Genomic DNA, 13810 nt, shown 5'->3' with positions numbered 1-13810 from the left:
CTGTGAGCATGTTTTCTGATTCTCAGATGTCCTAGTGACATTGGGACAATTCGAGGTGAGCTGGTTATGGAAAAAAAGTAGAAGGAGGTGACAAGCTGAAATTAAGGGGTGATTCTAAGTAGATTATGGGGCTGCGGTATGAGTTCCCAGAGTCGTCGGGTTGAAACCCATGTCTTTTGTCACTACCTGGATAATCCTGGCTCTCCTGGCATAGCTGTAGAAGGAAACGTCTTTGTTGTTTTTGTTTGGTGAGCCCTGCCATATGTTTACCACATATATTTGTCCAAAGAGATGACAAGTAGAAAGACCAAGCCAGGCTAGACTGGATGGCTATTATCACTAGACACAGTGGCCTGAGGTTTTAGTGTCATGGTCTTACAAGGAACGGACAGTGTTAGTGGAAGGAGGCACTCAGTCAGTAGCCTTGGGACCCAGGATGCAGCTCGGGGACAACGTATGCAGAGAGAAGAGGTGCATAGTTTTGAGACAGGGCAGGGCAGGAGGAGAGAACAGCATTAACCAGGGAAGATTTCTCCAAGAGGTCCTCAAACCTGTATCATACCTGTGCAATTTCCATTCAGACCACAGATGTGGAGCCTAACCCTGCTATTCCCCTAGCTGTTAATGTCTACCCATAAGCCATTGTTTGTGTATATTTGAAGCCAGACTGGGCATTTTGTAAAAATATGTTATTAAAGTTCATTTAAAGAGAATGCTAGTTGACATCTGCTGGCCCTTGTGGCCATCTATTAATAGGATGGCCGACTTCTGCCTGAGTTTAACATGGCAGAACCACCCTTGATCTTCGAGTGCAATCATGCCTGCTCATGCTGGAGGAACTGCCGCAATCGTGTGGTGCAAAATGGTCTCAGGTGAGGGTGTAGATATATTCGGTCACGCTGGTCAGAGGCATGTATATCTGTGGGCAGAGCCAATGTCTGGGAGAAGGAGTGTGTGTGTGTGTGTGTGTGTGTGTGTGTGAGAGAGAGAGAGAGAGAGAGAGAGAGAGAGAGAGAGAGAGAACAGCCAGCCAAGCTAGGCTGGCTGAGATATGAGTGGGCTTGCTAAATTTGGTTTTAGTGTTAGAGAAAGCCAACCAACATTAAGAATGGTGTTGTTGGTTGGCTTTTCTCAAACTGTTGTGTTCTTCCTGGTTCTTGAGCCCCCTCTTTGTCCTGTGCCTTTTCCTGTGCCTCCTGTGTCACAGCCAGAATCAAGTTTTAAACATTGGTAGCTATGGCCTGTTCATAGTGCACCAAGGGCAAAGTGCACATGCTTCAGTACCTGTGTCCCCATATTTACAAATGGGCCAATAGGAAGGGCATTATCTGAGAATGCCTTGAAGAGAGGGTGAATTCCTTAAGCATGGTCTACCTAGAACACACCAGCCAATAGGAGCCTTCCTGGCTAGTTGTTGCTGGCATACTCCCTGAGTAATAGAATGGCAGTAGTGTGGGTTCTAGTGGAGACACTTCTATGAGATGAATACTTTAGTCTTCACTGCTACCTTGTGAGTTAGACTACAAGTTGAGGAAACCAAGGGCTGCAATACTTTATGCTTTGACAGTCTGAATCCGGGGTTCTTAGCTTCCTGTGTGTGGTGCTGGGTCTATAAGGTGACTGGAACTGCTTTCAGTCACCTACAGAGTCATAATTCTTCCTTGATTTGGAATCTGCATCATTTTTCTCTATTTGCTCATCTCACCCACTTTAGAATGGATACAGTTGGTTTGCGGACCATCAGGTACATGTCCACCTACCCTCTACTTGTTTTCCAGGGCAAGGCTGCAGCTTTATCGGACACAGGACATGGGCTGGGGTGTGCGGTCCCTCCAGGATATCCCACTGGGCACCTTTGTCTGCGAGTAAGTGGGTCCCTGGAGTCCCACAGCTCTGTTTATTGTGTTTTTGTTTGTTAGTTTGTTTTGTTTTTCATTTCTGGAACTTCTCATACACGTTCATGCTCTAAGGCCCTTGGGAGCATGCTTCACTGTCATGCAGACGTGAGGATAAGCAGTGGGGACGCTGATTACACCAGCCAGGCTCCCGTTACTAGCCCTAGGGTTGTGCTCAGAGTTTCTACCTCAGTCATTTACTAAAGGTGCTAGCTTTAGAGTTCTACTACTAGCATCTTGGTAAGCCATCCCTGGTCCTCACCTTGCACTGCAAATACACGGGGCCAGATCCAGATCCCAGCCCATAGAACTTTTCCAGAGTGTTCTGTGTCTGTAACCTTCCATGGCATTGTTTCTTGTCTGAGGGCACAGAGGTGAGATGGGTCTTCCCTTTTCTTACTACAGATACGTAGGGGAGCTGATTTCGGACTCTGAAGCTGATGTTCGGGAAGAGGACTCTTACCTCTTTGATCTTGACAATAAGGTAATGTGTTGTGAAGGGCCAACACATATGAACAAGTGATTGCAAAATGTAAAACTTGGGCAGTTTGTTTTAGAGTATTCTGGAAAGTAACTGGCACAGGCAGTCTAGCTCTGGAGTCACTGGTGCATATGGGTGTATGCTCCTTACACATTTGTCAGGTTTTATCATACAGTTCTAGGCTCATTTTGGTGTTCAAGGCACAGGCCCCTAACTTGAGATATTTCTGTTGTTGTAGCAAGCCACGTACCTCAAGGGAATACCTGGGATACCTCATTATGCCCCCCAGTTCCCAGGCTGGTCCCCTAAGACCAAGCAATAGGGAGCAGCTCATGGAGTCACATAGGAAGCAGCATAGGATCCAGAAATGTGGGCGATGAGGGAGGCTTTTCTGTTTCCATTGACATCAGGATACTAATGTCCTATGTAGGGAGAGAATAGAGGACCAAACTCGGTCTGCTCCAGGATTTAGGGTTTCCTATGGCTTCTGTGCCAGGCAAAAGGTGGCTAAGACCACCCTAGTCTGTCACTGTTTCTGAATTCAGGAATTGTTCTTTATAAACTTCTTAAGCTGGATGCAGTAGCACACACCTTCAATCCTAGCACATGGGAACAGAAACAGGCAGATTTCTGAGTTTGAAACCAGCCAGAGTTAAGTAATGAAATGCTATTTAAAGTAAGTAATTATTAAGTAAATATCCTAAATCTCACAGTCTGTGCTAGTTGGTAAGGGAATAAAAGTTTTCTGTGCTCTAACTGTAACCACCCAGTTAACTGTAATCATGGAGTTCTCCCCAGAGAACTGGGCCACTCTGACCTCAGGCTCTGACTCTTGAAGTTACTCAAGAGGTTAGCAATTGTGATGCAAGATCTATGTAATGACCAGCTGTGGGTATTGGAAAGATGGTCTAGCAGTTAAGAGCACTGTCTGATAGTCCAGAAGACCTGGGTTTAATTCCCAGCACCCCTATGGCAACTCAAAACTGTCTGTAACTGTAGTCCCTAGGCTGTGATGCCCTGTATTGGCCTCCATTGGCTCCAGGCACTCACATGGTGCAGAGACTAAGAAACCAAAAGTTCAGCTCTTCCTCCTTGGCTGGTTCCAGGCCATCCTGGAACAGTAAAACAAAACAAAACACCTCCACACAAACACAAATAAAAACCAAACATCATTCTCAGGCTCAAGAGTGTCAAAACCTTGTCAATTCCTGAATTCAGTTAGGTTTTGTCTTCTGTGTGCTTGTGCATGCAAAACAGGCAAGGGTGAGTGTGAGAGCTCCTCTCCTATTGGTGGATACTTGGCTTGGTGTGCATCTCATCCTGGGTGATAGACAGGTCTGGTTTGTGTTTTGTGGTAGTCTGGTTACCAGTATTTCAATTATATATTCTCTGGGCTTTTATAGCATCCTTACTTAGGTTTTTAATAATTTTTTGTTTTACTTTATTTTATATGTATGATATATTTTTGCCTGCATGCCTAGTGCCCACAGAACCCAGAAGAGGGAATCAGATCCCCTGAGACTAGAGTTACAGATGGCTATAAGCCACCATGTAGGTGCTGGAATCCAGCACTGTAACTGCTAAGCCATCTCTCCAGCCAAATGTTTTTAATGTCCAGTCTATTCTGCCTTGAGGAACCTCTCTCTCTCCTAAGATCATAAAGCTTTTCCACCATGTCTTTCCATAGAAACTAAGTTTGGCTCTGTACCTGTTTTGAGTCGACCTTGGTGAGTGGTCTGAGGTGAGAGCTGAGGTTGCTTCTGTCTGTGAGGACTTGCAGTCATCTCGGTACCGCTGGCCAGTACACTGCTTCTCACCTACATGCTGCTGTCTGTGATGGAATATGGTTTGTCCCTTGTCTGGTTTCTGACTCTCATACCAGTGCCACCCCCTTGATGGCAGAGTTCACTCATGCGAGTGGTGTGAGTCCTCAGACTGTTCCTGTCATGTGTGTGTTAGTGCCTGGAACTTTGGCTTTCCCAGGTTAATCTGGGTCTGTATGGTGTCCGTATGGTCAGCAGCTCTGCAGCCTTGACTAGGACTTCATAGGTCTTGTCTACTCAGATACGTGCAGTATACTGCACTCTAGGTGTCCAGACCTACCAGGGCTTGACTGTTTCTCTCACCAGAGCCTCGCTGGATAAGACATAGATCTTATACATGGTTCTTAAAATGCTGTTGCCTTTAATTTTATTTCTCAACTGATTAATTGCTTTGGTTTTTTTTTGTTTGTTTTGGTTGATCTTGCCATATTCACCTTTTAATTTTGGTATTTTTAATGGGTTATTAGTTAGGATTTATTGCATATACAGTTACGTGCTGTATGAATCAAGATAGTTTCATTTGCTCTCTTAGTACATTGGTAGAGGGGAAACTATTGTCTCCCCACCAGGGATGTTAGTACAGCGGTCTTGCAAGTACTCCCACTCTAGCAGCACTTACTAAGAGCATCATGCCCGTCATTCCTTGGCTGTAGGATGAGGCCTGTGTCTAGGACTGTCAGAGTCCCACCCTTTCCATGTTCCTTTCATCACTTCCAGTGGTGTCTCCCTCACCAACCCTGATATGTGGCCATCATTCTCAATTCCTCCATTGTCTTTTTTATCTTAAAGAATATCATGCCAGTGGTTCTTGTTCATTTAGGACTCAAAGCTATATGTATGCCAAGGCCTTCTGTTTCCTATACTTGCTTAGATCAAACCCTCTGAGTTGGTGACCACAGCTGCTGTTCCCTGACCAGAATATACCCACATTTGTTTATTGCCTCATTCAGATGCCTGGGCACAGGATCCCTGACAGCCCTTCAAGTGCACTGTGTCCTGTAGTCATGCTGAGATCAAAGAAACACAGAACAAACTGCAGATACATAGAAAGGACTCAGCAATTTCATGAGTACTCTGACAGTAGAAATGAGCTGCATGAGGCCTATTCAAAGGAAGACTGGCAGACCACACTATCCCTGTTCTAGAAAAGGTTGGCATTAACAGCACATGCATGAAGTTGGTATGTTGGAGCCAAAGTTAGGTATAGAAAGTTGCGTGTTTCAAGGGCAAAGTTAAGAGAGTAGCCCTTTATCCCTAGGTTCTAAGCCTATGCTTTTGGCCTCTGTGAGTTTCTGAGTTGGGTACCGGTTAGTGAGCAGACATGTTTCAGTGGCTTCATCATTCAGGTTGCAGTAAAGAATCCAGGCACAGGTATGTGTACAGGACAACTCCTTTGAGAAGCCCAGTAGTGGCTCTGCAACTTGGGGACAGTCTCTGAAGTTCTCGACCAGAGAGTATACACTGGACAGTTGCAGAATTTCTCTGGGTCATGCTGAGGCCCTTTCTTTGAGCAATGATAGTATACTTATGAGGGAGACCATAGCGGTAAATTTTCCTAGGTGGAAGGGTTATTTTAAAGTATGGCACTAGTCATGTCTAGGCTTATAGCTCTGGACAGAACATCTCTCAGTGATAGTGGTAGCTTCTGGAGTTGTGCCTATAGCTGTAGGGCCACAGGCTTAGAGCCAGCCTCTCTGGCTCCTTGACACACTGGCCAGACCCTGTGGGAAGTACCTTTCCTCCGGGTTGATGTGGATGGTTTCAGGTCTGTTACGTGCTTTGAAACTCCAGTGAATAAAACTGACTGTGTAGCAGGTAAAGGAATATCCAGTAAGTACAGTCGGGCCTGTTAAACATGGCTGCTTGTAAATACCCAGGCCTCTTGTTGCTGAGCACGCATATCCCTCTATCCCATCCAGGCCCATCCAATTCTTCCTTCTTCCTACCTCACCTGCTCCCCACCCGCACCTCACCTCTGCTCTCGCCCTTCCTCACACATTATTCCTGGTCTGATTTTTCTCTGCTGCCCTTTCCTAGTTTTAAAGAAGTCTTGCATGTAGATGATAAAAGAAAGGGCAGACAAGGAAAAAGAGAAGAAAGCATTCGCCTGACTGCCATTTCTTGGGCTATTTGGTTTCACACAGTCATGGCAGCCTCCTTTTGGGGGGATGGGGGTGGGGGATGTGTGCTGTGGGAATGTTCTCATCTGCAAAAGAGCAAAGACGACCAGAGGTAGGGACCCGTACTACTACCAGGGTCAGCATTTCTCCTCCTACTCCCTGCTCCCCCCCCCCCCCCCTTGTAGGATGTAAAAATGAATAAACCATCTTATTGCATCCCACCAGTGTGTGTCTTTCTGTGATATCACTTTCACTGACAACTGTGGCATTGCCATCACACCAGTCACACACAGGTGGCTCTTATCTGGGGCCAGCTTTCTCACACATTTCTACAGTTTTCTCAAATACCTCTGCATTGAGCAGGTTCCCAGAGCTAGTCAGGACTGAACTCAAACTTGCTGCATCCAGGGAGAGCAGAGTTCCCCAAGTATCGAGGCAGCTGCAGCAGGCAGACACCAGTTACTGCCCTACAGAGGTCCTTCATCCGGATGTGTCTGTTCCTAGCTGTTACTGCACTTACTTCCTGAGGCCTACTAATACCCGTTGTGTTCTTGAAGGAACTCTGTGGTACTTGTGAGCCTTGGCTGTTCCCCTTTTACCTGACATTTCTGTACAACTAGGGACTTCTGTCATGCTAGTCACATTCATTTAAGGAACTTTTTTATTTTGAGCTGTAGTGTGTGTGTGTGTGTCTCCAAATGTTGGCATCTGGTGTCTTGTTGCTTCCTACCGTATTTCTTGATTTGGCCTTATTGATACAACAGCACATCTCCATGCTTTTGCAAGGGTGCTAGGGTTCTATACTCACATTCCTAGTGTGGCTGACACTTGACTAACTGAGTCGTCTCCAAATCCCATGAGTTGTTTGTTGTTGTTGTTTTGTGTTTGAAGGGAAATGTTCAGCCATCCGCTCTTTCTTGGGAGAAGGCAGATGCTCTTCTGTCCATGTGTCTCCCCATTGCCAGGTGTAAAGGAAATTTGTTGTTTTAATTTTTTCTCCCCTTTGTGTGTTTCGAGATTTTACTATCTAGATGAGGTTGGTCTTGAACTTGTGGCTTCCTCCTGCCTCTGCTTCCCAAGTGCTGGGATTACAGATACATACCATCACCCTTTTGTTTTGAATGTTGGTATAGATCATGGTTTGTCTCTTTTTAAAAATATATGCAGTATGTTTTGATCAGTTACAGCTCTTTTTTTTTGTAAAGATTTATTTTTAATATGTGTGAGTACACGGTTGCTGTCTTCAAACACACCAGAAGAGGGCATCAGATCCCTTTACAGATGGTTGTAAGCCATTGAACTCAGGACCTCTGGAAGGGCAGTCAGTGCTCTTAACTGCTGAGCCATCTCTCCAGCCACTAGTTACGGCTCTTTAATGTGCACATAGCTCTTGTTTTGAGTCCCACAGACCTTGCCCCATACCTGACCTGCTGTTTTCTGGCACCAGTAGATTTCTGTGATCAGCCCAGCCTCACAGTTGCAATCTCACCTTTTTAAGACCCCTGTGTCCTTTGTGAGAATGGATTTCATAGAAAAAAATCTTCTGCTAAGGTATTTGTTCATTCATTTCATTCATTCATTATTTTATGAGTATGGGTATTTTGCCTACACATACTGTATTTCTGTGCACCATGGGTATGCCTGGTACCCTTGGAGATGGAGTTGTTGTCAGTTGTGAACATGGGAGTTGGGAATCAACCCAGGTTCCTTGGATGATCGGGCAGTCAGTACTCTTAATCACTGAACAAATCTGTCCTGCTACCTTTGTGTCTGTGTCTGTGTCTGTGTCTGTGTGTCTATGTCTGTCTCTGTCTCTGTGTGTCTCTGTCTGTCTAATAACTCTATAGCCCTTTCTGGCCTGGAACTCATTATGTAGACCAGGCTGGCTCAGAACTTACAGAGATTAATCCTCTGCCTTCTAAGGGGTAGGACTAACTGTGTGCCACTATACCTGGCCAAGATGCTAAAACTTATGTTTAGTTATGGAGTTATAGTTGGAGCCAACAATGTGACACGTGGCCATAGATGGTTCACTTCTCTGCTCAGGTTGAGGGCTGCCCTGAACTTAACTATAGATAGAATCTTGGTTCTTGCAGTCTGTGTCAGAGTGGCCTTGCTGATATTAGGACCATACAGATAGCACAGCTGCTGTGGCTGTGTCCTGCTCTTCTGCAGCTGTTTGGTTCTTAGCATATATTTTACTGAGTACTTGAAGTATTGTAATTTTATTTCTGTGCGGTTGTGTTACCAGTTTGTTACACATTTTTATATTAATGTGTTAGTTAATTCAGATTTGGAAATTTAAGAATTTGTGGTTTTGTCAGGCATGGCAGCACACGTGCAGTCCCAACCCCTGTGCTGAGCAGTCTGATGTCACATAGTAAAATCTCTCAAAATATTTTTAGAGAGAGAAAGAGACAGACAGAGACAGACAGATATAGTGTGGAGGTCAGAGAGAATTGGTTCTTTCCTTCCACCATGTGTGTTCTGCAGATCAAATCAGGTTAGGTTCAGTGCCAGAAGCCTTTGCCTTAAACATCATAATTCCCCAAATACAATGTCTAGATTGTTTGTTCATTTGTACTGGGGTGCTGGGAGATTGGACTCAGTATTTTATACAGGCTATCCAAGCATTTTATCATAGTCTTGATTATGCAGAAGGCTTGTATGTTCTAAAAGTAGCAACTATATTTAAACTTTGCATGTTCTGTGTTCTGTTACTGGATATTGGAGTCTTCTCTGGCTGCTGTCACAAACACTGACCTCCACACTTCCTCACAGTTTTCATGCTGGTGGAAGCCACCTCGTGGTTCATAGCCAGTGCCTTTGCTCTGTGTTGTGTGAGGCATGAACTCTCTTTCTTGTGTGTGCACTGAGTCTCAGCTGCAGTCACTTCCCTTATTGATTCTGTGATTGATTCACTGTGAGGTCAGGATTTCAAGTAGGAGCTTTAAAGGGGAATGGCTACTTCACTCATGGTACTGTTCCCCATGTTCCCAGTCAGGGACTATCTGTAGAAAGAAAGGTACTTATTTTTTGTGCGTATACAGAAAGTGGTATAGTTATATTTGTTTCCTTTTTCACTTGTCAGTATAGTACAGAAGTCATCAGCACCTAGAGTCTCTCTTTGTCTTTGGGGATATGAAGGTTGGTTTCACCTTGGCTATTTTGCAAATGGCATCTCAGTGAGTTATCCCGTGCAGTGATGTACTGCTGCCTGTGGGTCTTGCTCCTTTACTCGGAGGAGGGGTGAGTAATGAGTGGATTTCAGGAGAGTCCTACTTGATTCTCTTGCTGTTGGATTTCGCACTTGTCTGTAGTGACTGCACTCTGATGGCCTGCTGCTTGGTGGTACGAACACGAGCAACCCCCCTAACACTTGTCCCTGTGTAGCATTTGCTTGTCTTCAGCTAGACTCAGCTGACTTTTTAATATTATTTATTTGTTTGCTTGTTTATGTATTTATCTCCAGGCAGTGTCTTACTGTGTAGCTCTGTCTGTCCTGAAAATTACTATTTATTATTGCCTCTGCTTCTTGTGCCCACCCAAGTCCCTTGTGGTTTTTCTCTTTAGGAGTGAGAGGGGTTCAAGGCAGGTTTTCTTTGTGTAGTCCTGGTTGTTCTGTAACTCTGTAGACCAGGGTGGCCTTGAACTCAGAGATTCGCCTGCCTTTGCCTTCTGAGCGCTAGAAGCAAAGGTGTGCAGGCACTACTGTGCTTGGTGCTCATTTGTATTCTTAAACTTTTGCTTTCCTTTTCCCTTCAAGTTCTCCCCACCCCCACCCCTACCTTTTGTTGTTTTTTAGCCTGGCTTCAGATTCGAACTCTGCTATTCATGTACAGGCCTGGTCTCTCTCTGTCCAACACTGCTGCTTCCAGTCAGCTTGATGTCTCCTTACAATATGGGCTGGGGCAGCCAGAAATTTCAGTGTCTGGACTTTGGCACCCAACCCAGAAGCCCAAGGATTCGTTCCCTGTGAATCCCACAGTTCTGAGTACCTTTAGCATGTGTAGTGGCTGCTCTTAGAGTTGTTTTCTTCATAGGCTAGGGTAATCTATAGTTTCCTAAGCTGTCACCACAGAAGTAGTCTCAAACCATAAGACCCAAATCTCTTCGATCTCTTACTGTCTTTATGGCAGATGCAGGACATGGGTTGCTCTGCCTTTGATCTGAGTGGTTGTTAGTGAATTCTCTCATAAACTCTCTTGTTCAGGGATATTGCTGGAGTACATTCACCCATGTTCATATCCTGCAAGTCTGGAAGTTACCTTGTTGTTAGATACCCATCTCTGACCCCGGCTTTTCCCTTCTTGGTTTGGGTTTGACTTTTGCCTGAATTCTGAGTGTGTTCACATGGGTATGTGCAGGTGTCTAGAGCAGGTTCTTGTTTGGGCTTTATCCCAGACAGAGGTAGGTCCTGCAGTGCCTTCCTCACACACTTCATTCTCTTATGTACTGTGTATGTAGTAGCCATGCCTAAGCACTGCAGCTGGCATGGCCCATAGCAGCAAGCTCTGGATGTGCACTGTGGGCAGTCTCATGTCTGCCTGCGGACTTCAAGGTGCCCATTTAATCCTGGGCAGCTCCTTGTCAGTGTTTAGGACAGTTTCCTGGTCTTTCCTGAATGTCAGGCCTGCCCTCTGCAGCAGAGGCCTCCTTTGCTGTATATACAATACTCCCACCAGAGGAGCTTCTCACACACAGGATCTCTGTGAGACAGCTGTTTAAATGGCTCAAGAGCTAGTACAACCCACTGAGCAAGTCTTGATCCTACAGTCCCTCTGTGCTCAGAAACAACCACAGCATCAGGCAGAGTTGTGGGACAAAGACACTTAGAACCCTGTCCTCCTGTGTCCCAGGTTAGCATTGTACTCCTACCTCTGGCACTGCAGAATTTAGTATAGCATGGCCTGTGGCTACCCTCAGGCTGTAACAGAAGTCTGCTTTGCTGAACCCTGAGTTGTCACTTTGGGCCACAGAAGAAAGTTCTTTAATTCTGGCAGAGCCACTGTCCAGTTCCCGATTTTCAAGACTGCAGTGCAGGTGTCTGGGGTAAGGACATGTCCTGGAGTGATCACTGACTGCAGCCTTTCTCTCTTTTACCCCAAAGGATGGAGAGGTATACTGCATTGACGCTCGGTTCTATGGGAATGTCAGCCGGTTCATAAACCACCACTGCGAACCCAACCTTGTGCCTGTGCGAGTGTTCATGTCACACCAGGACCTGCGGTTTCCCAGGATTGCCTTCTTCAGTACCCGCCTGATTCAGGCTGGGGAGCAGCTCGGGTGTGTACAGCTCCAGGCACAGTGTGTGACCCTGGCTGGGTGGGTGTGGTTTCTGCCTTCCTAGCCATGAATGTGCTTCCAGCATGTAGGGTTCTGGGCCTGGACAGCTTAGGGGTACTTGAGTTATCTCACCTGAGTTTTTCCCCCCAGGTTCGACTACGGGGAGCGCTTTTGGGACGTCAAGGGCAAGCTCTTCAGTTGCCGGTGTGGGTCTTCCAAGTGTCGGCACTCAAGCGCAGCCCTGGCCCAGAGGCAAGCCAGTGCAGCCCAGGAGCCTCAGGAGAATGGCCTTCCAGATACCAGCTCTGCAGCCGCTGCTGACCCCCTATGAATTGCCAGTGTGGCCAGTGGGACCCTCAAAATCAGATTCTGGTGACTGCAATTTAGAGAGGAAGAAACTCTACATATGTCCAAGAGGAGCTGGAGGTATGGACACCTCTCAGGAATGTTCTGGGCCCGAGGTGTTCATTTAGCTGGCCCAGTGCTCAGGCCAGAGCATGCCTCTGGGCCTGCACCTCAGAGACCTGGGACTCCATGTTGCATAACTTGTGAGTTACTGGTGGTGACTCCGTGCTGCAGCACTTTCCACGTCTCCCTCTGGTCTCCGAAGCCCTTGCTCCACTGCCAGTTTTGTTTGTATAATGTCTGGTCACGCTCCTGTATGGCACTCACCAAGGCCACCATCACCTACAAGCTGCTCCGTTAGACCTGCTGCCCACAGCCTGTGTTGCTGGCACCAGCTCCCATGTGCCACTGGAGGACACTAGCTCCCTTACAGCCTTGGAGAGTTTGGCTGACCCACCACTCATTTTGATGAAATGTGGGTTTGCTTTTTAAAGAAACCCTATATCTAGCCCTATATATCAAGCCTCTTACTGGTGTTTCTTTGCTAGGAAGCAGGTTGGTGTGTGCAGGCAGACCCTGTACTGGCCCCAGCCAGTTCCGTTGACGCAGGCACCTTTGGTTGATTTCTAAGCCACACGCTATGATGATGATGAATAAACTCGTTTGTTTTTTACCATTACTGAACATTAGGACATCAAAGAATAAAAACACAAAACACAGACAACGGTGCTGAATCTGGTGTGGTCTCTACTCACCACATGAAAATAAACTATCAACTGTAAAAAAAAAAAAAGAAAAAGAACAAAATGATTTTAGAATAAAGTGCAGGAAAAACTTTTTTAAAATGTTAGTCTTGTAGCTGAATAAATTTGCCATCACCTTTTGTGTGGTGGCCGGGCAGGTCATGTACTTTTTTTTGGCATATACCTTTCTAAATACTGTAATTAGTGCAGCGACAGTGGGTGGTTTTTTTGTTTTTTGTTTTTCTTTTGTGTGTGTGTGTGTGTGTGTGAGTGTGTGTGACTCTTCTAAAACATTCATAATGCAGTCATGTTTATTTTTTTCTGTTAAAATGTTTTTTGACAGTTTTATGAGCAGTCTTTTGGCTCAGACCATTTCTTGTTCTGTTTTCAATGAAATCAATAAAAAAAAAGTACTTTAAATGGAGTTTTCATTATGACACATTCTTTCTCTGGGTTTCTGCAAATCCCTAGTCCTTCCTTTCTGGGTGTACACTCAGGGGTTACATGGGTTTCTGGAGGGCTGCCTGTTTGTTCCTTGTCCGTGTGTTTGGTGCCTGGTGTCCAAGATTGAGAGCCATTCTGAAGGAGCAGGTGAGTCCCCATATGCATACGTGAAGGGCTTCATTGGGACACAGTGATGGTTGACAGAGCCCAGCTCTTCCCTGCCTGCTGACAGGTGATGTCTGCAGTCTTCCTTCTAGGGGTCCTAGACAAAGCAGCACCCTGTGCTCCATGGAGGTCTGGCCTTGCTCACTACAGGAGGGCTTGTAAGCTCAATGAAAAATTAATCAAAGGCTCCAGTTTTCAATGCGTGGAGTTCACTTGGTTAAGCCTTTTCTAGAAGGAAGGCAGCTGTCTTCACTTTACAGATAATCAAGCAGGCCACCTTGGCTGGTAGGCTGTCCAGTCTATAGTTCTACCATCACTGCTGCATCCTACAGCTGTAGGATGGCTCTGAGCAGGTGGGATGCTGGTAGACCAGAGAAGGAGTCATGCCATGCAGGTAGATAGAAACTGAAGCCCACAGCAGCTCCTCTCCATAGGGTCCCTTCCCTGACTGTGGAATACTCCTCCTCCATACTGCATTTCTCTCTGTCTCTGTCTCCCCTTCCCTCCC

The 13810-nt window shown here is 45.9% G+C and overlaps 1 protein-coding gene across 41 annotated transcripts in view; it reads left to right on the top strand.

The window, feature by feature from the left end:
* Ehmt1 (euchromatic histone methyltransferase 1) overlaps positions 1–13117 on the top strand; it is a 128875-nt gene extending 115758 nt beyond the window's left edge. For all 41 annotated transcript variants that reach the window (XR_003953746.1, XR_374136.3, XM_030252227.1 and 38 more), the window contains 5 exons: positions 757–872; positions 1779–1865; positions 2301–2379; positions 11430–11605; positions 11756–13117. Coding sequence is in view for 39 of the 41 variants with exons in the window: in XM_030252227.1 (XP_030108087.1) it covers positions 757–872; positions 1779–1865; positions 2301–2379; positions 11430–11605; positions 11756–11936 (639 nt within the window). In the remaining 2 variants the exon portion in view is untranslated. The remainder of the gene's footprint in view (positions 1–756; positions 873–1778; positions 1866–2300; positions 2380–11429; positions 11606–11755) is intronic.
* Positions 13118–13810: the final 693 nt, after the last annotated feature.

Source organism: Mus musculus, chromosome 2 (assembly GCF_000001635.26).
Source record: "Mus musculus strain C57BL/6J chromosome 2, GRCm38.p6 C57BL/6J".
Classification (NCBI taxonomy): domain Eukaryota; kingdom Metazoa; phylum Chordata; class Mammalia; order Rodentia; family Muridae; genus Mus; species Mus musculus.
The sequence above is the reverse complement of the archived record's forward strand: the minus strand, read 5'-3'. Positions and strand labels throughout refer to the sequence as shown.